This window comes from Arachis hypogaea, chromosome 18, assembly GCF_003086295.3.
Source record: "Arachis hypogaea cultivar Tifrunner chromosome 18, arahy.Tifrunner.gnm2.J5K5, whole genome shotgun sequence".
NCBI lineage: Eukaryota > Viridiplantae > Streptophyta > Magnoliopsida > Fabales > Fabaceae > Arachis > Arachis hypogaea.
In genome coordinates this window covers 126,819,208-126,845,804 of record NC_092053.1, presented here as the reverse complement: position 1 = coordinate 126,845,804, position 26,597 = coordinate 126,819,208, and the positions used below count along the sequence as shown (strand labels likewise).

Here is a 26,597-nt window from a genome sequence, read left to right as displayed (position 1 = left end):
TTTAAAAACCTCCCATAAAAGACCTCGTGGCACCTCAAATTTTGGGGGTTATAGAAACTCCCACAAACTATTTGGTGGGGGTTATAAACCTCCACAAATAAGAAAAAAAATTGCCACAAATAAATAAAAATCTTGTAGTGTAAAAAAATAGATAAATAAATTACCATATATCACTATATATAATAGTAAGAATTATATTATCATCATTGTTGGTAAAAAGTTTGTTTAAATATATAGTAATAATTAATTAATTATATACATGTTGGTAAGAAACCGTAAAAATCCTAATCATATACATGTTTAAATATATAGCAAAAATTATAATATATTTAATATATATAGTTGTTGATGTTTATTATTAATTAATTGAATATAGAAAAGATTAGAAGTAATTATAATAATTTTAATTGTTACCTAGAAAGAATGAATTAAATAACAATAATTGAATTAACTTCTAATTTTAATTAATAGAAATTAAATTTATTGAGTTAAAATAAATAATTAAGAATTGATAATAAAAACAATATTATTCTCTTATTTAAAAGAATAATATGATCCTCTCTTTTCACTGTCATTATAAAAAAATATATACCTATATTATTTAGCTATTATTTTGTTTAACATAATATTCACTTCATATAATTATTATTTATATGCAAATCAGTTTAGGTTGATCAGATTTTTTTTTATCTTTTTAACGTGAAAGGAATTAATGATTATTTATTTATTTTGAGAAATTATTATTCTACATATATTATTGTATTAATGATATAATAAAGAGATGTTGATGGATATATTACTTAATTGATAAATGATAATATTTTTATTGTTATAAATTATTTATTATTATTATCATAGAGAAAATTGACAACAATAAATTTATTACAAAAAAGACTTTACATAAAAATAAACGAGAATAAGAATAGCAAATAATTTAATTAGAAAGTATAAATAATAAAATTTACAATTTATATTGATAAATGATATTTATTATTAATTGATTTAATATAAAAAAGATTAGCTAGCATTATAATAAATTTAATTATTATCTAAAATTAGTGAATTAAATAGCAATATTTGAATTGAAAATCTTAGAAAATATCAAAAATAGAAATAAAAAAATAATTAATAATAAATAGGAGTGTCTTCACGTTAGAGAGAACAAAAAATTATGAAAGCATGACACTTCATTCATATTAGTTTGGAAAAAATTTCAATTTTAATATATTAAAGAGATTAGTATTATTGTTATTATATCATCAAATTATATAGTATCCTATCCCTTTAAAATATGTAACTTGTAGAATCTATTTTTAAGATTCCTTATCTTTATTTATGAACTAGAAAATATATATACATATTACCGAAATTTTTTGAAACTAAATTGAGATTTCTACACATGAAAGAAAGAATGCTATGATCTTTGCCAAGACTTTTGAGTTGAAAAATTAAATATGCTATTACTATTTAAGAAGTGTTAATTTGGAACTGAAAAAGAAGATGAATATTTTGGTAGAATAGAATTTGTCTAACATCTAATTGTTTGTACTTATGAAATGGTACTTTATCCTAACAATTCATACTTCACAATGTTATTGACTCATTGTAAAATAAATAAAAATAAATTAAGAAATTCATAATTTTTGTATTATTAATATTAGGATTGGTAACAATTAAATTTGGTTTCACATAATTAATAAATCAATAAAATTAAGCACATTAGGGACACAATTTTAATATTGAAAAGACTTCACATGTGACTTGAAAAGAGTTACAATAAATTAATATATAAAAGATAAAAATAATAAAATTCATAATAAAAATAAAAAAATTAAATAAATAAACAAAATAAAAAAATAGAAGAGATAGATTACAATAAATTGAATTGAGTGTGAGAGTTTTTATTTTTTAATTTCATATCACAACTATTTCAATAATAATAAATAAAAATACGCTAACTTGATATCCGAGAGAAAACGATGAGAAAAAATTATAACACAGTTATAAAGTAAAAGCTCTAATTAGACCATAATATCATTCTGCAATACAAATTAAATATAATTTCATACTACAATACAAACCATAATACCATTGCGTAACACAAATTGAATGTAATTCCACACTATAATACATCATATAAAAAGATAAATGAGTTGAGCAAGTTCAAACATTAAATTTTTATTATTTATGCATATATGATAACACTATGGTTCTTGAAAGGTCCATGACTAACATATTATATATAGCATCGAGTGACGAGCAGTTAGAGGGTGTGGTGACTTGTGTCCACGACAGTTGCCTTTTTGCAACGGCACCTCAAAGGAAGAAAAAAAATTGGTGTAAAAATTACCTAATAAAAAAGTAATTGGTAAAAAAAATAAGATTCTCTTCTAGTATATATGGTCTTTTATAATGGTAAAATAAAAATAGAAGGAATAAAATTTTGTATTTTTATATTAAGAATATAATTTGATATTTATCCTAATAAAATTAAATAATTAATTAGTTATAATTAATGTATTTAAATAAATAAAATAAAAAATAAAAATATTTTAAGAATTAATCAAATCAATTAGTTGATACAAATAATTAGTATAATTAATTTGATTTGATTTATTAAATTAAAAAATAAATGAAAAAATAGTTGCTTGAATTTAATTAGTTGATATAATTAATATATTATAATTAATTGGATTTAATAAATTAAAAAAATAAATAGAAAAACACTCTCTTAGTTTTAATTGATTGTTATAAATTATAATAAATGATGTGATATTTAAATATCTAATCAAATTAATTAGTTGATATTAATTTACCGTAATAAATTGTATTCAATAAATTAAAAAAATAAATAAAAAATACTCTTAAAAGTATATTACATTAGTTTTATGATTAAGTACAAAAAATTTGATTTTTATATAATAAAATAAATAGAATAGAAATAATAATTCAAGAGACATTTTTTAGTTAAAATTAAAATGAAAAAAAATTAGTAGTATTTTTATGATATAATAATGGCATTGAATGACCAATGCCTTCAAGAAAAAGAAAGAAAAAAAAAAGAAAAAAGAAAAAACGCCATTCACCATCTTTGAGTTAGTGCGTGATTTGCGGTGCATTCATGATATTATTAAGGCTCCAAATTCCCAATCCCAACCTTTTTTTTCTGGTTTTTCTCTTTTTAACCAATCATTTTGTTCCTTTTTGTCTCTCTCTTCATATATTCTCATCTTTCAAAGCAATTTCATTTGATTATTGCTTTGTGCCCACAAATTCACTCTTCCATGAACTTTCTTTAATTTTATCAAGGTACGTTATCTGAACTTGAACCTTTTCTATTTAATTTCGTTATTGCAAATTTACTCTTCCTTTTTGTTTTATTTTATTTACTTTTTTTCTTTTATTCATCTTTCGAATTTTGAATATTGCTTGCTTCTCCTCCTTGTAAATCCCAAAATCCAAAAACAATATGGAATTTGATTAATCATTGCTTCACATGTTCTTGTTTGTATATCAAAGAAAATTCATACATGGTGATGATCAACTAATCATATTATTAAGGTTACCATATTCTCCAATTAATTGTAATTTTGTACAAGTTTATATGCTTAAAACTCCAAATCCAAATCTCAAGTTTGACATTCTTTAATATTAATCATGTCACTAATATTTTAGGTCACGTTGATATTTTTTTCTTCCATGTTCATGCCCAATTTATTTCTTTAATTTATTTTTTTAAAATATCATGGTGGAATGTGTGTGGGGGATATATTTGAAATCATGTTTTACTTTACAACAAAATCAATTTTTTTATGTCAAAATTAACCACTACATTATTTTTGTTCTTCTATTTGTATTTTGATTATAGATAGAATTTATTTAATTATATTACTTATGAATTTTGATTATAAATATATAATTATATTGTTTATAATGTTTAATAGTGAAGTAATTTCATATTTTTATACATGACTGATTGATAGCTAATTTGTAATGTCAATATAATATAATTATTGTTGACTTTATTAACTTTTTTTAGAATTGATGTCCCAAAGCCACAATAATAAAGTTGTTTGAGTCATGAAAAGATGATGAATACATCTGTTAATAAATCTTTATTTTAGTTATCGTTGTTAATTTATTCTGTTAAGTAAGTTGAAATATTGATGTTACAAGATGTATTTCGTGATTATTTAACAGAACAAACTAACGATAGTGTCTAAAATAGAAATGTCTTTTAAATTTTATCGGACAAAAAAAATATAAAAACCAAAATAAAGAAAACAAATATTTTAAAGAAATTTATCTAAACCCTTTTAGTTATTTTTTTTTTGTCAGGAAAGCTTTTTAGTTTTGTGAAATGTTTATTGAGATCATTTATTGGTAATTTGCAGGATCTTCCCTAGGATTCATAATTGAAGCCACCTTGTTACATATTCATATATGGCAACAAAACCTAATGGTGGTGGTGTTGGAAAGGAGAAGAAAACTTCAACATCTTCAAATTCTTCTCAAATCTCAAACACAACAAAAAGAACCCCAATAAAAGCAACAACTACCTCTAAAGAAAAGTCAACAACAACCTCAGATAAAAATGGTCCAAACAGCCTCAAATCCAAAGGTACTCAAATACCAAAACTCACAGTAAAGCCCAATAATGACCCTTCTTCAAATAACAATAATAGCAAGCCCATTAGAAGAAGTTCTTTTGATAAGCCCATTCCACCATCTGAGGCCCAACTCAAGAAACAACCTTCTCCTTCGAGACAACAGCTTGTTTCCCCAGGCCCAAGAGACAGGCCCATATCAGTTAAAAAATCCATTGGGCCTGTTAAGAGTATCACTAATATTACCACTTCTAAGTCCAGGCCCATTACTAGTAGTAATGTTAAGGAAGCAACAAAAACTAGTGTTGGTGGTGGTGCTAAAAGTGGTGCCAAGAAAAGTGTCTCTTCAATTTCTTTAACAAATACTAAGAAGGTTGTTGGCTCAACAAAGGTTGCAAAGAGTAGTTCCTCAACAAAGAAGGATGGTGAAGATATTTTTTTAGAGAAGTTGGATAAAGTTGGAAATAATGAGGAAGAAGTTAAGGAAGCTATAAATGAAGAAAAAGAAGAGGTGATAAATATATTGGATAATTATCAAGAAAATAATATTGATAATTTGTCTGATATTGAATTTTATGATGATCAAAACGACCATGATCTTGTTCATGATCATGACAATTATCATGATCAGAAGGTCGAAGAATATGACGATCAAGTTCAAACTCAAGACGAGGATAATAAAGAAAAAAATTATTTCAACATCATCAGAAGAAGAAGAAGAACAAGAAAAAGAAGAAGAAAAACAAGAATATGAAAAACAAGAGAAAATAGAAGAAGAAGAAAAAGAACACGAAGAAGTAGAGGAAGAAGAAGAGGAGGAGGAGAAAGAAAAAGAGAAAATAGTAGAGGAAGAAGAAGAGGAGGAGGAGAAAGAAAAAGAGAAAATAGAAGAAAAAGAACACGAAGAAGAAGAAGAGAAAGAAGAAGAGAAAATAGAAGATAAAGAACATGAAGAAAAAGAAGATAAAGAAGAGAATGAAGACGATAAGAAAAATGAAGATGATGATAATGAGAAAGTCATCGCAACCGCAAATCAAGAAGAAAGTAACAACAACTACTTAGAACTTAATCATTCAACAGCAGAAGAAGCAAAAGTTGATGAGATTAAAGAAGAAGCAGAAGAAGCAAAAGTTGATGAGATCAAAGAAGAAGAAAAGCAAAATGCTGAAGAGCCAGTAATAAAAGTGGAAGATAACAAGGTGAAGGAACTAGAAAGCAATAATAATGAAAATCAAGCAACACAACAAGAAGAAGAACATCATCAACTCAAAGAAGAGAACAAAGAGAAGGAAAAGGTGGAAGTATCACCCTCGCCATTGCCATCGTCATCACCATCACTATCACCATCACCGTCGTCATCATCATCACAAGGTGTAATGATGCATGGGAAAAAGGAGGCTCAAGTATCAAATGGGGTGATTGAAGAGACAGCAAGCAAGCTTTTGGAAGCAAGAAAGAACAGAGTGAGAGCATTGGCCGGTGCTTTTCAGAGTGTTATTGACTATCAATCCAAATGATGAATTCAATCAAATCCACTTTTAATTTGTGTGTTTTGACATCTTTTAATTTATATACCATACTGAGGTGGGTGATTTACAAAAAAATGGTGTAATATTGTTATTTATTGAAACATGATACTCTGAATTTGCTAATTGGTGTATTGTATTTTTTAAAAGTTAAAAAATAATTAAAAGGATAATTCATAGTCAACAAACTCACTTTTCGAAAATTGAAAAATAAAAAAGGATCATTCATTGTCAACAAATTCACTTTTTAAAATTTTAAATTAAATATTTATAATTTGGTAAGGGTGAATTCTATTTATTCTCATATTTTCTAAAATCACCGTCAAACTTTAATTTTTTGGGATTTTATCTCCCAAACAAATTGATAGAATGTAAACCCAAAAATAATAAAAGTAAAAATATGTAGATAATACTAAAATATTTTCTTTGCTTTTGAAACCTTTTAAATGTACATGCATAGAGCTTTTATCTTGAAATAGTTGGTCTAGTATTGGCTTGATGTCTTCTTCCTAACATTTGTTGAATCTTTTTTTCTTACCTAGTTTCTTTTCATAATCATGTGCATGGTTCTGAAAATCGAACCGGACCGGTCGGTTCAACCGGAATAACCGGGAACCGGTCAGTTAGTCGGTCCGAATAAACCTAAAAATTATATGGCAAAAAATCGATAAAAAATTGGTCGAATTGGCAGTTAACCGGTGAACTAGTAGAACCGTCTAGTTTTTAGAGGATTTTCGGTTCGGAAATGCATCCTCTAAACGTCGCCGTTTTGTATAAAAATTTAAAAAAAAAAGAAAAAAAAAAAGAAAAAGGACAAGTGCTGAAGTGAACCCTAAATTCCAATTGTCAATTGAAGCCACAGCCACTCATCTCTCCTCTCTTCTCTGAGAAATGAGAAGCTGAGAACCATTGCAGCCACCAGCCCACCACCACCAGTCGAGCAGCCCATCGCCACCGCGTCCAGCAACCTCTGCGTCCAGCAGCCTCCGCGTCCCGCAGCCACAGCAGCGACGGGTTTGACCACCGCAGCCTCCACCGCGTCCCGCAGCCGCCGTTCGTGTGCGTCGTCCATTAGTGGTCGGTCGCTCCTCCTTCTCCTTCGTCGCAGGTATCCCTCTTCTCTGCCGTGCCCGCCGCAATTTCTCCAGCCCCTCTGCTCTGCTGTGGTCCCCCTCCCTCTGCTCTGCCTTGCTCGCCGCAATTTCTTCAGCCCCCTCTGCTCTGCCGTGGTCGCCTCCCTCTGCTCTTCCGTGCTCGCTGAAGATTCTGGTAGGTGAGTCCTCTCCTCTTTGCTGTGTTCTTGCTGTGTTATGGTATGGAATGGTGTGCTGTTGCAATCGTCTTTGCTGTGTTTTTGGCTGTTACTGTGTTCTTGTTATGGTGTTAATAATTGTTCTTTTTGCTGTGTTATTGATTAATTGTTAATAATTTATATTACACAATAATCTGTATTTTTTTGTTAATAATCTTGCTGTGTTGTTCTTGGTGTTGTATTTAAACTGCTGTTGGTGTTGTGGTTATTAACAATTTAGACATAAGTGTCATGTTATTTACATGATTTTGATTTTTATGCTTGTGCTTGTGCATTTTTAGTCTTGTTTCAAAGACTAATGTATGGAAAATACATAATGAGTCACACGATATTGATGGAGGAGTTGGTGTTGTAATTAGGAATGAGATGGGAATCATAATGGAGGCATCAGCAACCCAGGCAATACCTTATCCCCTTGAAGCACATGAAGTATTTTGGGGGTTGAATTTTGCAAAAGACTGTTGTTTTTCAAAGGTAATTCTTGAAAGTGACAATATAGAAGTAATGAGTGCCCTCAAACAGAGAAGGTGTTTTAATTCTTGTTTTGAAACTTTTATTACTGATGCCATTTCACTTATTAGAAATTTTAGATTTGTGAAATTTAGTCATGTTAAGAGGGAAGGGAGTAGAGTAGTTCATGAATTAGCAACCTTAGCTCTTACCACTCCAAATTGCATGTGGATGGAAGATGCCCCAAGCCATGTTCAGAACTTGGCTATGTTAGATGTCTTTCCTTTATCCTGAATGAAATTTTCTCTGTTTCAAAAAATGTATGGAAGAATACTATATGTATATGCTGCATATTTATGCTTAGATGCTGACTCTACATAGCTTTCTTTTTGAAGTTTTGCTCTTTATTATGTGAAATTTTAAATTTTATTAAGTTAGAAATTATTAAATTTATATATTTATAATAATTTATTATTTAAAATTATTTTTAGATTTTTTAATAATTTTATTTAATATTCAATTAAACCGGTTGAATCCCGGTTGAATCCCGGTTAAACCAGTAAACTATTGAACCAGTGACCTCACCGATTCTTTGACCAGTTCGGTTCTCGCAACCTTGATTATATGTAGTAGTTATGATTTTTATTTTTCTTCTGTGTATATAGGATAATCAATTATGTTAGACCCTTTTGAGTTTATTTATCTTATCTTACTTAATTATGTTGTTATCTCAATGAATTATTTACTTTTTACTTGTTTTTATTTTGTTTTAGAGTAATATCTCATATCAATCTTTAAAGAATTTTTAGTTAAATATTTTAGTTTTTAATAAATTTTAACTATCAGATCAGTTCACAACTTGTTATTTTGTTAGATAAATTAATTTTTTTTCTCAATTTTGACTAAAAGAATTAGACAAATTAATTTTTAGTGATATCTAATAAAAACATAAAAAAATTTATATTTATCCCTTCATATAGATAAATAATTAGATGTATAAACAAATAACCAATTTGGGTTGGTCGAGTGGTCAGCTCACTCGTCCGCTTAAGCAAGTGTCATCTGTCGGGTTGGGGGATACCGTGGACAACAAAAAAAAAAGATAAATTTGTCTAATAAAATAAAAATTTGAAGATTAATTTGATAATTAAAAACTAAAGTATTTCCTAAAACTTTTTAAAAAATTGAAGTGTTATGATTTGTTTTATTTGCATATTCTGTTCTTTATGATTGAATAAGGTATAAAAATTATACCAACAGATCCTCATAATAATAATAATAATAATAATAATAATAATAATAATAATAATAATAATAATAATAATAAATGTCCTTTTTGATCTTTAATTATTTATCTGATGGATTTCATATTTTTTAACAAATCATTTCCTGGACCTTTGACAAAATGCTGCATTTCATAAATAGGCGTTATCATTTGGATGTTCAAAGTTACTTAGGATTTTTTCTTTATTTTTCATTGTCTTCATTGTGTGTAGAGTGTTTTGATTATGTATGTTTGTTTACTTGACTATTAGTTTATGTTTATTGGCTGATCTGTTTCTTGTGGTTGATTTGGTCCTTGATGGCAATGTCGAAGGGGATTAAATTTAATCACTTGACATTAGTACTCTGTACTCCCTAAAAAGGTCGAGTTATCTATTACTGATCTAAAAAAAAATTGTGTGTAGAGTGAAGACGCGATTTTCTCCTGAAGAAGACTATGGCTACAGAAGTCAGAGACTCTTCTTCACGAACCGTGGAGAAAAACAGTGGAGCTGGAAATAATTTGTGCTGGAGTCCAACTCTGAGTTTCACTGGGAGTACAGGAAAAAGGGCAAACCAAGGCAAGAAAAGATTTGTAGTACCCAAATGTGATCGTGGCACATATGCAATTTTGTTTGAATCTAGCACCGCAATGACATATGCAAATTTTTTGGTCTTACCTTCTCTAGCTAACTCCACCAACTTCTTAGCTAATGAATCATGATGTAACCCTTCCTTGATAATGCATATAAAAATGTCTTCCTCGATAGTGAAAATGGCTGCCAACTCAGCCATGCGACTCAGTGTATCTGCTGCCACATTGGCCTTACTTGACTTGCACTCAAATTTGAAATCAAACTCAACTAAGAAATCTTGCTACCTAGTTTGTTCGGGAATTAACTTCTTTTGAATTTGAAAGTAGATTGTAGCCACGTTGTCTTTCTTTACAATAAAGTGTGAACCAAGCAAGTCGCGGCACCAAGTTCTCAAATAATACACTGTCGCAGTCATCTCCTTCTCTTGGACGGTGTATTGTCTCTTTGTATCATTCAACTTGCGACTCTCAAAGGAAATGTGATGTCCTTTTTGTATCAAAATCCCTCCAATAACGTAGTCAAAAGTATCGGTGTGAACTTCAAATACCCTTAAGTAGTCGGCCAATATTAGTACTGATCCCCCTATGATAGCAGTGTTTAATTCATCAAAGGCCTTTTGATACTCCTCTGACCATTCCTAAGATTGATTCTTCTTGAGAAGATCGATTAATGGTGCCACATTGGCAGAGTATCCCTTGATAAACCTCCAATAGTATTTAGCCAATCCAAGGAATGATCTAAATTCAGATACCTTGTTTGGCGGCTCTTATTCTTCGATAGCCTTCACCTTCTCTTGATCCATGTGGAGAGTTCCATCTTTTACGATGTGTCCTAAGAAGTGGACCTTGTCCCTTGCAAAGGAATACTTTTTTTTCTTCACATATAGATTATTCTCTCACAAGATTTTGGATATGGTTCGTAAGGATTCTACATGTTCTTCTAATGTATTGCTATAGATGACGATGTCATCCAAGTAGACCACTACGAATTGATCAAGATAAGGACAAAAGATCTCGTTCGTCAAGGTACAGAAGATCGCAGGAGTATTAGTTAAGCCAAAAGGCATCACCAACCACTCATACTATCCATACTTCGTGACACACGTGGTCTTAGACTCATCACTATCGGCAATTCTCATTTGGTGATATCCTAACCTCAAATCCAGCTTCGAAAACCACTTGTCTCTACCAAGTTGATCAAATAAATCAGCTATCGAAGAAATATGCTATTTGTCCTTGATGGTTACTTTGTTAAGTTCGAGTTTGGTTGGTCGAGATTTTGCCTCCTCAAACCAAACTCGAACTTCCTCATATAGTTTCAACAAATTCTCAAGCTTATTATCTTCAATTTGGAGCATGCTTTCTTTGAAAGCATCTAGTTTTTCTAATACATAAGTCTCAAAGGTCTCTTTATCATGTTATATTCTTTGGAAGTGCTCATCCATAATGGATAGAATATTCTCCAACATATAAACTCTCTCTTCTAAGAAGTTAGAGTCCTTACCTCACTTAAATAGCGAACCTTGTTGCATTTCCATTGAGAAGGAATAATATCCCTTCCCTTTAGAGACTCAATATGCTCTACAGTTACACTATAAGCTATACCCACAAACCACTTGTGCTCCCTCTCGAACATTGCTCTGATACCAAATTGTCACGGTATTGGACACACTCCAATGCTACCGTATTGGCACTCGAACTTACTCAACCTATTGAATTAAGACCTATTAAGCCTAACCCTCAATATTTAGCAAGAAAGCTAAGAACACAAGAGAATACAAGAAAAAGGAGGCTTTGGTAGAAATAACACTCTATTACTAAGTGTTTGTTACAAATGACTCACACACCCAAACTCTAACTCTCGCTCCTATTTATAGCCATCTACCTCCTCAATAGATAGTTTGGATTAAATCTAATCAACGATCCAGATTAATCATCCAAAACGTTCACTACAAATATATCTATTCTACCACATTTCTCTAAATACTTCTAGATTATTGTATACTACGTTCATACTTCTCTATACATCCACACTCTTCTAAAATACTCTATGACCTTTCAGAATCTTTTAGATCCTTTTAGGATATTTTGGGACCTTCTAAGACATTGTAGAATATTTTGAAATTATCTAAAGCATTCTCAAACACTTCAAAAAACTATACAAACGCTATTAAATCAAACCTTCTAAAATTTACGTGACAATATATTCTTTGTAGTGTTAAATTATTGTGTGTTTCTTTTTGAGTTAAATTATTTAATTAAAACTTTTTATTTTAAACTTAACTCTTCTTACTAATAATTTCAAATTTAAAAATTTTTAAATTTTCAAATTTTTTATTTTAAATTTTAAATAATTACAAATTTTAAAATTAATTCTGGTACATTTGTTATTTTAAAATTTGTAATTTTATAATATATTAATAATTTAAATTTTAAATTTGAGGCTTATTTATTATTTTAAAAAGTTACAAACTAACATCAACTTTGATAAATTCTAAAACATTAGCTTAATAATACTTGACATTTTTAATTACCTAAAAACAATCTATTTTATTTTATTTTTAAACTACAAATTCAAATTTTTTTAGAATATTTATTTTTAAGCCATTTAATTTATACTAAATTTTTGTTAAATTTAAATTAATATTCATTAACTTAAAAATTATAAAGTAATTTTTTTTCAAAACCAAATATACATCACTAACAATATGAGCACAATTTATGGCTATGTTTATTTTCATATTACATATTTAGTGCATATTACAAATTTTAATTAAATTTAAAATAAAACATATCAAATATCATTATTATACCATACACACTAAGTCAAGTTCACGAGCTATTTCTATAACAATCATCTAATGTTCAATTATATCACGAGTTAATAGTCAAAATCATTCCTGAAAGATACCTCGATTTCTATTTTCGTCTCCAAAAGATAAAATTAATCAAATTTGTCCCCCAAAGATATCCTACTTGGTCACGTTCGTCCTTTCATCATCTCCGTAGCTGAGTTGGCAAACGGCCACTGACGTGGGCCGTTAACTGCTAACGTGACAGACAACCAAAATGACGCCGTTTTGGTAGAAGGCTCTCCTAGCCTTGAAACCTCGCCGTTCTTCTCTTCTTCTTCACAGTTTTTTTTCTTATTCTTCTTTGCATCATCTTCAATTTCCAAGCCTTGCAATTCATCAATGCAAGGTTCTTCATCACCTTCCCCCAATTTAGCTCCTTCTCCAACCACAATTTCGTCCACAACCTCCTCCACTTCGTAGCTGCTACCACCAGAGACCTTCACCTCATCGCTGCCTTCTTCCCACCCTTTCTCGATGGCACATGCTCCGGACAGCTCGTTCTCTGGCTCGATCCCAATCACAGCATCGAAGGTTCCCTCGGCTGCGACTGGCCATGGTTCGTTGACGCAATCTCCGGCGGTCTCGTCATCATCATTGGAGAAAATCACGGTGGCGGACTTCACGGCAGCGGCTGCTTTGAGGAATGATTGGTGGATGGATTCAGGCGAAAGAGCACAATCCTCGAGGCCTGCATCTTCGAGGCGCAGGGGTAGGATCTGGTGCAGTAACCCGTGTTGTTCTTTGGTTGACTCCATTGGAAAATCAGGTTCCAATTCCCAATTAGTTTTTTTTGTGATTTTTAAATTTTGTGAAATGAAACCCTATTTGCTAAATCTCAGGGAGGAAGCTGTGCTATATTAGGCTCCGGAATGTGGCGGTGACTTGAATCTCACTGTCTTTGGTCTAATGACAGAAACTGTTGCCTGAGAAGATTCAATTTGGGGTGATGAGGCATTAATGGCACCTGCAAGAAGCTTAGAGAAAGATCTGAAAGTAAAACAATTAGGCCTTGAAGCAACTGATTTTGCCACAACTACTCTCTCAGCTTCATCAATATCCATTTTCAGTCAGTACTTTTTACAAATAGATGGCCTGTAACTTCCACTCTTCCTCAGAAATAGCAGGAATTCCTGTTGAAATGTAATGGTATTTTGATTTGGATTGATTGAATGAGTAGATATTATTGTGTAGTAGTGTTTCAGCTCGGAGTTCAATTTTTTAACTTCACCTTTTGATGGCTAATGCTGCTATTGATACTGAATTTTCAGGAGAAAAATCTCCGAAATCGTTGTTTATGAAGGAATTGAAGAGGACGGGCATGACTCCTACATCATTGCTTGAGGATTACAAGCAGGGCAACTCTGAAGTTGACGAAGAGGTGGTTGTGAATGAACAAGATAGAGGTCTCCTCATAACCGTCACATTCTTTTCAGCTCTTTACTTGGTAAGATCTTGTCCATGATGCAAGCAAGATGTCGTTATTCTCCTTATGCACTCTTAGAAGATGAAAGGATATCTCAGATAGCACCTCCGCTAAAATAAAAAGCAGCATTTCACATATTTAGGTTAGGAATCCCGTTACAGATATCAAGTTTCTGTGTACTTTAGCCTTTGCTGATTAGTTTCTTTGTAAAATATCACCCTGGAACTTGTTACTTCTTGTGTATTGTGCATTCATCGCTGACTCCATTTTTTACAGTTACATTTTCCTTTTTGCATATATGAATAATATATGATATGTAAATTTGAAATTTAAATGAAAGCTCATCAGGTGAAGCATTGCTAAATATTCTTTAATTTTCCTTAAAATGTCCAGAACCTGACAAACAATAAAGGATTGACTAATTTCTAGGGATTTAATATGGTGTCTTAAGCAGGAATTTCTCTCAACATTACTTTTTGGACAAGCATATGAATAGTACTCTTAAGAGGATCCTATTAAGGACTAGTTTGACTAATTTTTAAAATTTGAGGGATGAAAATGATTTATGACTGGACTTTCAAGGACTATTTTGATTATAAAAACTTTTTTTACATGTCAAGTGACACGTGGCATGCCATGTGTCACTGGCCTGCCACGTGGTGTGCTATGTGTCACTAATCTGCCACGTAGCGTGACACGTCATCATGCCACGTGGCACTTAACGTGACACGTCATCGTCCAACTGACGGAAGGACTAACGTGACCAAGTCGTGTATCTTTCGAGGACGATTTTGATTAATTTTATCTTTCGAGGACAAAAATGGAGATCAGGGTATCTTTCAGGGACGATTTTGACTATTAACTCATTATATCACCATAAATGTCAATAATACTATCGCATTCAAGATACCACAACCGCTCCAATATTCACAACCCTAAACAAAATATAATTCGTTATGTATCAATAATGAAGAAACTCATTAATTCCTACTTCCATCAATACATAACCCTAAATCACAAACTTTAAACACTCAATCCTAAAAAAAACACTAAATACATAATTCTTACAATAATGCTAGGGAACTCAGATGGTTCCAGCAAAAAATCAGCCAAATATCTTTGGATGAATCCAAAACCTCTATGTGGATGGTGCATTAGGATGTTTCTTTTCTTTGTAAATTGGATGGTTCTAAATCTATTTTCTGATTTATCATGTTTTAGGCATTTGGAGAGGGAAGGAGGGTGAAGAGACGGAAGTTAATTGAATCAGTTTCCGTAATTCACATTGCAATGATACTGAACGTATCTCCTCCTAATTTAAATGTGGTGAAACATTTAATAACCAATATTTTAAATCATAAATAAATAAAACTAATTATTATATTTATAATTAATTAAATTGTTCCATTCTTAGCTGATTTAGAGTTGGTTCATATACTTTTTCTAATTCTTAAGCATAAATACTAACTCATACACCTTAAATCATAAATCACACTCTCTAATCCATCAATACTAAACACTAATTTCTTAACTCCAAACCTTATTTTTTTAATTTTGAACCCTAAATACATGTATTTATTTTTTTTTCGTTTTTCTTGGTCATGATGTGCCCTTCAATTAACACATTTTGTATAATTTTTTTTAAAGTATTTATTTTTATGTAATCATGGACACCTATTTTTTTTAATGCTAGAATCCTAAGTATATGTATTTATTTATTTTAATTTTAAAACCTTAAAATATGTATTACTTTTTTTTTTAATTCTGAACCCCAAACATAGTTTACAAACACTAAAGCAAGCCCAAATTTTCTTTCAAGCTCAATAATAAAACGGCAACAGTAACAAAAATCTGCACCTACAAAATGTCAAAAAATCCAAAAACTTAATCATTTTTATTAAAATATAACCAAACTATCCTAATTTGACTCATCCCTAACAACCCACTGCATGTTCAATAAATGGTCTGCAGACATTATCTGTGCGTGATGCAACGCATGCCATGCGTCGTGCAATGGTATACTCCACGACACTTTTTCACCCGAGAAAAAAATTATCCATTATCACTGTAGCACTCATCTAGAAGAAATTATTTCGTTGAAAGTATTGTAATATTTTTATCATTAGAATATCATGTTTTTTGTTGCACCATTCTAATAGTGAAAATATTACCACGATTACTATATATTTAATAATAAAATAAAAATTTTTAGCTCGAAATTGTATTGTTTTTTGTTTTGAAAAATTGAAAATACTTTTTTCTTAAAAACGTAGATACATATATACATACAAACCAATCACAAACACTTAAAAATATATATACATAATAAATAAGAATTTTTTATACAAATAACTTACAAACATTATAATCACGATTATTATCACTCTTTACAAAAATATAATAATAATGGCAAGAAAAAACTATAACTAATATATATACAAACATAAATAACACAACTAAAAACTTAGCAAAAAATTCATAAATTTTTTCGTCCGTTCTAAACAGAAAGGTCTGTAATAGGTGAAAACTTAACCACATAATTTCACTAAAAAAGTTTTTGAATTGTTATAAGAGGATACATATAAAGAAATAAAAGGATTTCAAACGTAAATGATTATCGTTCATCCTATGAATTTTTTTAAATCACAACAATTAATTATCCAAAGTTAATATTTATCTCATGCTTATAAGAATTTTTATCTCAAATTAATAACCCATAACATAATCAATACATACATATCTTACCAATCGCGGCCTCCGACCCAATCATAACCAACCACAGCCTCCGGCTCATATATATAATCAATCACGACCTTCGACCCAAATAATCAACCGACCAACACTCGATCTCAAAATAGAATCAATCACAAGCACAAACAATGCAAGACAACACAATTAGAGAGCAGTTACACCAAGTACTATAATTAACGGTTATATAGAATTTATCAGATAGACAAATGAAAACATTTAAGCACACCCAAACAATAACAAACAAATGCAGTATGATGCATGCCTATTCTACTGGCCGTGAGCTCACTTATTGGTTATAATGTCAAACCCGACACACCTGGTAGCTAACCCGAATATCGTTTTCTTGGTTGTGCATAATATCTCAGCATATCGGCTGGCCGTTAGAGGGAGAGTGCCCTATATTCTTACAACCCAAGAGAAAGGCACCCCAAGAGGAACATATCTCAGTTGATCGATATAATCGTTAGAGGGAGAATGTCCTGTCATTCGTTAGAGGGAGAATACTCTATCATCGTGCAATCAAAGAGAACTACAAACAAGTGGGATTAACCACGGTCCTTTTTTGGACAGAATTCGACTCAGTGTGTAAACGGAATTCACCACCGTTCTTGCCACCGTTACGTAAACATTAGTTTTAAAACCTTCAAACCTTTTGTTACAAAAATAATTTTTTTATCCATTCTTCGAATGTCATAAACTAAATAAACACAGCTTTCATTTAAAACTCTGCTATTTTAAAAACAACTTCTTTACAAATTTTTGCTTTAGAAAATAGCACCCGTTTCTCATTTCAATCTTTGAAACCGACATAGTGTCCATCACAAAATTCACATCATTGACAACATACCAAAAATTTAGTGCATTTACAAATAGCCCACTTTTAAATTCATTCTTTTTAAAAAGCAAGTGAAATCATCATTTTTACTCAACCAAAAATTTCAAACTAGCTTCAAAACCTTTTTCGGTTTAAAACTTCTCCAAAAGACTCAAAAATTATCCTAGTTGCAATTCAAAATCTTTAACTGAAAACAACATAACTATTTGTTCTTTAATAATAATAATCGCTTTAAACTACTTCTGCAGCATATATACAATAAATCGAATCAACTTGATTCGATTTACTACTAATATGCCTTATTGACATTTCTTATTTTTAAGTTAATTATATTAACTTTAAAATATAAATGTCAATAAAGGAATACTTTCTATTTGAATTCAAATAAAATATCAAAAAAATCAAAATGAATAAGAATAGAAATTTAACTTTTGTACTTTAGTTCAGATTCTAGAAAATCTACATTTTTATAAACTTATGAATTTAAAACGGAATAATAAACGATTTTTAAAAATGCATTAAAAATCATTCTTTGATTCATTAGCATCTAAAAAATTATTATCGAGACTTTAATATTGAAAAAATTAATATAAAGCCCTCCAAGGTAGCATAGGAGTTAAAATTTAATTTTTTCAGAATCAAAAGTAACGAATAGTTATACAATATAAAATGACCAACTATACTTATACAATATATAATTTAATTTAAAAAATAATTAAAATACTATATCAATTAAATTATCATTTAATTTGTGAAATTAAGTATAAAATTTATACTTTGATGACATTATGCACGGAAAAGTCCAAGTTTGAATTAGAAGTTATCAAAGCAATAAATTTTATACTTAATTTCACAAATTAAATGGTAATTTAATTATTAATTTGTTATAGTATTTTAATTACTTATCAAATTCAATTACATATTGTATAAATATAGTTGGTTATTTTATATTGTATAAATATTCGTTACTTCTGACTCGAAAAAAATCAAGTTTGAACTCATATACTATCTTAAAGGGCTATACTTTATATTAATTTTTTTAATATTAAAAGTCTCAGTAATGATTTTTTAGATACTAATGAATCAAAGAATGATTTTTAATGAATTTTTAGAAATCATTTATTATTCCGTTTTAAATTCACAAGTTTATAAAAATGTTAATTTTTGGAATTTGAACTAAAATATAAATTTTAAATTTATATTTTTATTTATTTTGATATTTTTGATATTTTATTTGAATCTAAATCGAGAATATTTTTTTATTGATAGTTATGTTTTAAAATTAATATAATTAACTTAAAATAGTAAATAAATTGTATAAATAGTAAGTAAATCGAATCAAACTAATTTAATTTAGATTTACATGTATATGTAATAAATTGAATCTAATTAATTCGATTTACTACTTCTGCAGCATATTTATAGTAAATCGAATCTAGTTTATTCGATTTAATTATTATTATAGTTAAATTGAATCTAACATAAAGATATTTTAAAACATGTAACGAAATTTGATTTATGATATTTTTATAATTTTAAATTTTATTTAATTTATTAGTATAAATTATCCTCATAAAAAATTGACTTTGTAATTAAGTAAGAGAGGAGTGATTGAATAATTTATTTGGTGATATATATAAAAAAGAGACATTTAATCATGTCAATAAAAAAACAATTATTTAACAATTTTAAAACAGAAAAACAAGAATACAACGAAGAAAGTGAGTGGTTAATTTTTATTTCTTTAACAAGAAGGAAGAAAATAAACATTGCTTTATGTTTTTTTCCCCAAACATTTTTAATTAAAAAGAGAAGTTCAAATAAGAAAATAAACTTGTCATATTTCCGTACACAATAATTATTGGGGAGTAGATTTTTTTAAATTTTTTTAATTATTTTGTAAAGAGTAATTTTTAACTATTTAATATCTATCTCATATATTTTTTTTTGTTCGACTTAAAGAATATAAAGTAAGAGATCACATTTTATCAAATAATTGAAAAAAAAATTGAAAGAATCTATTTCCATTGAACACATTACATTATGATTATTATTAGGTTTAATTACTGCGTCGGTTCTTATAATTTTACCGAATTTTTAATTAGATTCATATACTTTTTTTCTTTTTAATTAAGTCCCTATATCATACTGTTAAACTATAGATAATATTTAATCAAGTATTAGACATATTTATTTTATTTAACAAAATATTCCATTAATTTTAACATTTTGACTTAATTACAAAATCTGATATGGTATAAAAATTCAATAAAAAAATTATAAAAAATCTAATTAAAAATTCAATAAAACTATAAGTACAGAGAGAATAATTACACCTTATTATTATACATCAAATATATATACTTGGAAAACACTAATATTACCACTAATTGAACTTAAGCAATCCAATTTTTTTTTCTAATTAATAATTAATCACCCTCAGAACTATTATCTCATGCAAATTAAAATTTTGGCTCCCAATAACAAACTCTTCTTTCCAAACTAAGCTGGCGACGAAAATTAGCAATAAAAACCTCTGCCCTTTGATTAATATCATCGTCATCATCTTCAGAAGCATAGCTAATTATTGTTGTTCTATACTTTTCCATGCGATCACTTTTGATTTGTTCATCTTCAATGAAGCTTTTGAAGCTCATTGTATTATTATTGAACAACCTCCACCATCTTTGCTTTGATACACTTGATGAAGAAGAATAATGCATTCTCCTTAAATAGTGTAATATTGATCTCAATTTCTTCTGAAATTGGATAATGATTGGTGAACATTTTTGCTTAGTACCCATGTTGTACGAATTAATTGATCATCATAAACACATACATATATAGGTCATAGAAATAGAAGCTTCTATAAGAAGCTTATGAAACTTCATTATTATGAGGGAAGGTAAATAGCGTTTCAATATTATTATAAAATTGAAATTGAGGGAACAAGGAAGGTTTCAGCAAATTACGTGGTTGGTTTAAGAAACAAAAAATAAACATGTCATTGTCTCAGTATGCTAAAACATTTTCAAGGTAATTGCAAAGGAATTTTTTTTTTTTTCCGAGAAAATGGTCTTATGGAAGATTTGTTTATTAGCCCCATATACACGTTACTTTGAAAATAAATAATAATACGCGTTACTTTATAGTTTAGAATAAGAATTCATATGGGATCATGTCTTGATGCGAAAGTTTTGAACCTTGGACATTCTTAAAAGTGATCACCAATAAAATAAATAAGAGTAATGCTAGATAAATATATATAATTTTTTTAAACCAACATCAATTAATTTTTTAAAATTATTTTGTTTATATTAAATTTTAGACGCTTAATCCTAAATTCTAAATTATAATCCTAAATCTTAAAATTGAATAATATTAACTAATTAAAAATTATTTTTCTATATTTTTTAATAAATAGATAAACAAATAAAACTTTCTTTAGAAGTTTATTCCCTCTTATATAAAATTGGTATGCAAAACACAAGTTGAGCCGGCCTTTTTTCATTTAGTTTGCAACCCATCTTAAAAGTATTTGTTAACGAAGAAAAACAGAATTAAAAAAATAAAATAAAATAATTCGGTAACTCAATAGTTTGATTGGTTCGATTACTAATTTGTTTTAAAATTTAGAATTTAGGATTTAAAGATTAAGAATTTAAAATTTAAAATTTATCATTTAAATTTAAAATAAAAAATATATTTTATAAAACATTAATTAATATTAACTAAAAAATAATTTATTTTCCAATTTAACTCATATAATACTTAATTAAATTTATCTATCTCTGGATATAGATATATTATTAATATAGATGTAGGTTAGATGTGAACTTGTTTGTTCACACTGCATGGTTACAACATATGCATTTACATAATGCTGTGCCTCCTAACAAATGACCAGTGATGTCATACCTACCAACTCGTTAGGATTATACTATAGGAAGAGTTTTAAGTATACCAAGAACACCGATATTTCAATTATTTTAACTGTTGATCTGAGTTATAAGAAATATATATAATATATATTAATTGAAATCAATGGTTAAAATAACTGGAACACCGGTGTTCTCGATACACTTAAAATTTTTCCGAATTATAAGAAATATATATAATATATATTAATTGTTACGAATTATAAGAAATATATATAATATATATTAATTGAAATCAATGGTTAAAATAACTGGAACACCAGTGTTCTCGGTACACTTAAAATTTTTCCTATACTATAGTGTATCCAACATTGCATTGCACCAAATGTTAATGGACCCAAATATACATATCTATACCCAAATATAACGAGTAATACTTTATTTTTGGCCAGCACTTAATTATTAATAATTTACATTCGTATTTATAAAAATTTTGTACACAAAAATATATAATTTATATTTATATTTATTAAAATTTGCATACATAAATTAATAAAATATATTTGTTAAAAATAATTTAGTATTTGTATTAGTCAAATAATGACAAAAAATACTAAAAATTACTGTTGTCCAAGAATTTCTCTTATATAATATATAGTAATTTTGATATTTTAATAAACTAAATTAAATCAATATATTAAAAAAAAAACACTCCAATAGGATCATGCAAACGCTAGTATCATTAATGAATATGTAACCATTAACTATTATACACTATTAATCATTACCAAAATTTGCAGCTCAAAACCTCTACCTCACCTAGATTGATACAGTAATAGTATATACGCCATTTTAAGCTCTCTCATTCAGCAGCAGCATCAGTATCAGGAAATATTGCATTGGCCGGAGCTTCATCGGTTCTGAATCTCTGTTCTTCCAGTTTTCTTTTCCTCTCGTCCTCTCGCTCCATCTGTTCGACTACGGCCTTGGCTTTTTCGAATCTTGAGTTAACCATTTCCCAAGAAACAAGTTTGTCCATGAACATCGATATATAATCAGGTCGCCGACTCTGCAAGGATAACACAAGCCAGTCATCATTACATTTAGCATGGAACAAGGCTCAGTTTTTCAATTGAATGCTTTGAAGCAAACATGTTACCTGAAAATCAATGTAGTAAGCATGCTGAACAAAGAAGGAACATTAGAGAGTCAGAACTCAGAAGATATGCATGTGCAAATTGTTTCCTCAATTCAAATCAAGAACAAAAACAAATCTGAACAATACCTCCCAAACATCGATGGTAAGAAGCGGCTGCAAGAAATTAAAATAATGTAATCTCATCAGGATTTGCTCAAAGTAATGTCTCGAGAAAAAAGATTACAAAAGAATCCTAAGTAGTCTGTAAACCTTATTACATACATAATAATAGCCCCAAATAAGGGGGTTCACGGCATTGGGACTCTTCACCACGACTAGCTTTTTATCCTCATCGGATCGAAGAGGATTTACCGCATTTCCAACATCAAGTCTGCTGTCTTTGTCTATAATATCATAAACAAAAATATGGAAAGCAAGGGAAAAGGGTGCTTGATAAGTTGGATATACCACAAAAAGCAGAAATGGAAATGAATCCCGAAAATGGGAAACTGTGGTGAGACTGTGAGAAGGATAGTTACTCACATGCAAACCAAACCCATCCTGAACCAAACTGTGTTTGAGCAGCAGTCTTGAACTCATTAACAAATCCTTCGAAAGAACCAAAGTCTCGATCAATCAGTTTTAGAAGATCCTCTGATGGTTTTTCACCACCACCGCGAGGTTTCATGGACTCCCAGAAGAAATCATGATTCCACACCTGCAACAAGTAGAACAAGATTACAAAGCATGGTTCAGAAACCTGAGAAGGACATTGTAGCGTGAAGCATGCATGCCTGTGCCGCATTGTTGAAAGCAGGGAGTAAATCACCCCTGTTGTACGAATTAACTATAACTTCCTCGAGCGATAGCCCATCTAAATCCGTTCCAACAATTTGCTTGTTCAGATTTTCTACGTAAGTCCTGTGGTGCTTCCCCCAATGGTACTCAAGCGTCTCCTGGCTCATAATGGGCTCCAAAGCATTCTGACAATGTTCATTACAATTGATGAAAGATATATATTATCAATCCAAAATATAAATCAAAATGTCACAAGTAAAAGAAATATGGTTAGACCATGAAATATTTATAGGAGGCCCACAATTGCACAATCCAATGTAAAAGACATACAGAGTTGCCCATTTATGAGTATAGAGTGGCAAGAATGTGCCAGAACTGGTGAATAGATGAAAAGAAAATGAAAGGAAAGTGAAGAAGTTGCACTCTTTACCGATGATGTTCTTGAATAATGTGACTTGGGACTTGAGAGCACTAGAATGTCGTGTTTATCCTTAGGAAGTCTGAAAGCTACTCTATCTCTCCATGCCTCAATATCTAACTAACTAATATTGTCTTCTCCTTATTTATATTGAACTAACTCTTTTGACACTAAGTATTCTATCGTTGTGTGAAAGGAAGAACTTAAAAAAGGGAAATCAATTGTGAAAACAAAAGAAATATCCTAGTGGACCACATGAGCAAAGCTCTGGAAAGGAGGAATAACAAAAGAGAACAGAAAATGGAAATAACTGTCAAATCAAATCATCCTAGCGAAAATTCCAATGAGGATTTGAAGTTCATATTTCATAATATGCTCAACATCTTCTGAGTAGTACAATACTAGTTGAGTAGAAATCCCGGGAATTAATCAAATTCAGACTAGGTCAAGAAAAATATTTGAATGTGTAAGAATAGCCCCCCAAGATTAAATCACCAGGAAATATTAGAACCTTATAAAACTCACTAGTTTCCTTATTTAGAGTTCCGCTTAAGTTACAAGACTTTGTAGCGGACGCAATAAATCTAACTGAGATGCCTTTGTTGTCCAATATTTCATGTTCAATATTCTTCGCTGATGAATGACTAGACGCCAGACCAGGCCAGGCCAAATATAGTTTTTTACCATTGGCTTGTTTCTTAGAAAAGTAAATGCCAGTGAAAATTAGGCAGCTTGATTGATGCTAATTTAGGAAAATATAATAACGGAATAACTTCAAATCTTACCAATGGATATGGTGGTGGTTTCAACTCAAATGTTGCAGAGATTTTAGCAAGTCCAAGTTTCCTTATGAATCTTCTCTGCAATGTTCAACACTTTTTCTTAAAAACGGAAAAAAGTTGCTTATTCAATATTAAAATAAATGTATAACCAAACAACTAGTCGACAAGAAAAGAGCCTTATCCTACTAGTTGGAGCTGGCTACTGGCAGGGAAATGAAACATAGAAGAATATGAAAAAAGGGTTGTAGGTAAAAGATTTAGAGTGTAGACATACATACTTTTAGAGTGGAGTTATTCTCCAACTGATGAAACAAAGTACCAATATCCATTTTGTTACTGTTCTTACAAAAGTAGTATTTAACAATTTTGCATTATTACATAGACGAAGCAAATGCTTAAATGGTTTAATGGTCCATGGACACACACACACACAACAAAAAAAAAAAACCATACCTCTTTGTTTGATAATTTGGAAGCACCAGAAATGCTTGAACTTTTTAACCCTGCATATTGGAAAATAAGAGCTCAATTTGTATGCACAGACACTGCGTCCAATCACATTCATTCTTTTGGATGACCATTCTCACGGCCAATGTAAACCTATTTCATACTATCAGTGTATCAAAATTAACTTCCAGAAGCTAATCAAGAGAGAGAGAGGAAGTGGAACCATTTGGATGGTGGGAAAGAAAAGGCGAAGATGATAAGGAAGAAGTAGGAGTTGTGGTTGATGGCAGTGGCAAGAGCATTATTGCTTCTGCATAGATTTAAACATAGCAAGAACATTACACAGTGAACAAATTAAGGCTCAAATGACAAGCAAAACAGAAAGAAATGTTAATTAGCTGCATTCACACACAAGCAAATTAAGGTTCTATTTCGAAATCGACGAACAAATAAAATCCATACCGAGAGTCACAGTGAGGGACAGAAGCGCAGAGGAGAGGAGTTCAAAGGTTGCAGCAGAAAGATTAGGGAATTGGGGCCATTGGATAAGAAAGTTGAATCAGAGAAAACCAAATATAAACTACAAAATAATTACTATATAAATAATATATTTATTTTTATTATTTATTATAACTTTATATTGTAATAATATATTAAAATTATTCACACTAAGTTTATAATTCATAAGTAAGAGTGTTTGCTGTGCGGTTTGAGCCAATTTTAAATCAAATACTAATTATACTTGTGATGTGGTTTAGATTGAATGATTTTTTTAAGAGAATCCGATTCAATCGAATCCAATTTCAAACAATTTGGATTGAATTTGTACTTTTATAAAGTAAAAAATTAAATATATAAAACAAGTTTTAATATCAAATTTTAAATAATCAACAATATCATAATAATTCTCAACAATATATTAAAAATCCAATAATAACATAATAGAAATAAATTATAAATCTCATTGTAAATTCATAAAATATTCACTAATAATAATAATATATAAAAAATATAAAATAATTACAAAATATAAACTATAAAATAATTACTATATAAATAATATATTTATTTTTATTATTTATTATAACTTCATATATTGATATAAATTATTTGTTTATCAAATGTAATTTTAAAGGTGACTTTATATTGTAATAATATATTAAAATTATTCACACTAATAACAAAATTTCTGATATTGTATCCATAATACCTGCAATTTATATAAAATATTTTTTTTGTTGAAATAATATTTATCTCTCTTTTATTCTTATATATTTTACTTATGAATTACTCAGTCAATGTACTATTTTTTATTACAGTGTTTTTCATAATTTTATTGTAATTAATATTTAAAGACTTATTATTATTATTATTATTATTATTATTATTATTATTATTATTATTATTATTATTATTATTATTATTATTATTATTTAATTTTCATGCTAATATAAAATATTTTTTTATAATATCTATTTAGTTTAATTTCTTCTTTATTTTTACGACAAATTTCACCCAT

General features: G+C 29.2%; 3 protein-coding genes across 3 annotated transcripts; 1 reads left to right on the top strand and 2 right to left on the bottom strand.

Moving 5' to 3' along the window:
• Window positions 1–3,158: 3,158 nt before the first annotated feature.
• On the top strand, window positions 3,159–6,259 carry LOC140181180 (uncharacterized). The gene is made up of 2 exons (XM_072224392.1): window positions 3,159–3,309; window positions 4,395–6,259. The coding sequence occupies exon 2, from the start codon at window positions 5,183–5,185 to the stop codon at window positions 6,122–6,124; it is 942 nt and encodes a 313-aa protein (XP_072080493.1). The 5' UTR covers window positions 3,159–3,309; window positions 4,395–5,182; the 3' UTR covers window positions 6,125–6,259.
• A 6,474-nt stretch (window positions 6,260–12,733) lies between these two features.
• Window positions 12,734–13,363, bottom strand: LOC140181473 (uncharacterized). The gene has a single exon (XM_072225076.1). The coding sequence runs from the start codon at window positions 13,361–13,363 to the stop codon at window positions 12,734–12,736; it is 630 nt and encodes a 209-aa protein (XP_072081177.1).
• Window positions 13,364–22,214: 8,851 nt separating this feature from the next.
• Window positions 22,215–25,672, bottom strand: LOC112772628 (superoxide dismutase [Fe], chloroplastic). The gene is made up of 10 exons (XM_025817597.2): window positions 25,541–25,672; window positions 25,302–25,388; window positions 25,085–25,134; window positions 24,635–24,709; window positions 23,428–23,616; window positions 23,177–23,351; window positions 22,916–23,037; window positions 22,781–22,807; window positions 22,655–22,678; window positions 22,215–22,564 (listed from the first exon to the last, which is right to left on the bottom strand). The coding sequence occupies exons 2-10, from the start codon at window positions 25,378–25,380 to the stop codon at window positions 22,358–22,360; spliced, it is 948 nt and encodes a 315-aa protein (XP_025673382.1). The 5' UTR covers window positions 25,381–25,388; window positions 25,541–25,672; the 3' UTR covers window positions 22,215–22,357.
• Window positions 25,673–26,597: the final 925 nt, after the last annotated feature.

Excerpts from the sequence above, each read along its gene's own strand:
- LOC140181473 (XM_072225076.1), bottom strand. The coding sequence starts at position 13,363 with ATGGAGTCAACCAAAGAACAACACGGGTTACTGCACCAGATCCTACCC.
- LOC112772628 (XM_025817597.2), bottom strand. The coding sequence starts at position 25,380 with ATGCTCTTGCCACTGCCATCAACCACAACTCCTACTTCTTCCTTATCA. Across the intron at positions 23,617-24,634 it reads AACCACCACCATATCCATTG|AATGCTTTGGAGCCCATTAT; the intron begins GTAAGATTTGAA and ends GAACATTGTCAG. Across the intron at positions 23,352-23,427 it reads CTTTCAACAATGCGGCACAG|GTGTGGAATCATGATTTCTT; the intron begins GCATGCATGCTT and ends TACTTGTTGCAG.
- LOC140181180 (XM_072224392.1), top strand. The coding sequence starts at position 5,183 with ATGATGATCAAAACGACCATGATCTTGTTCATGATCATGACAATTATC.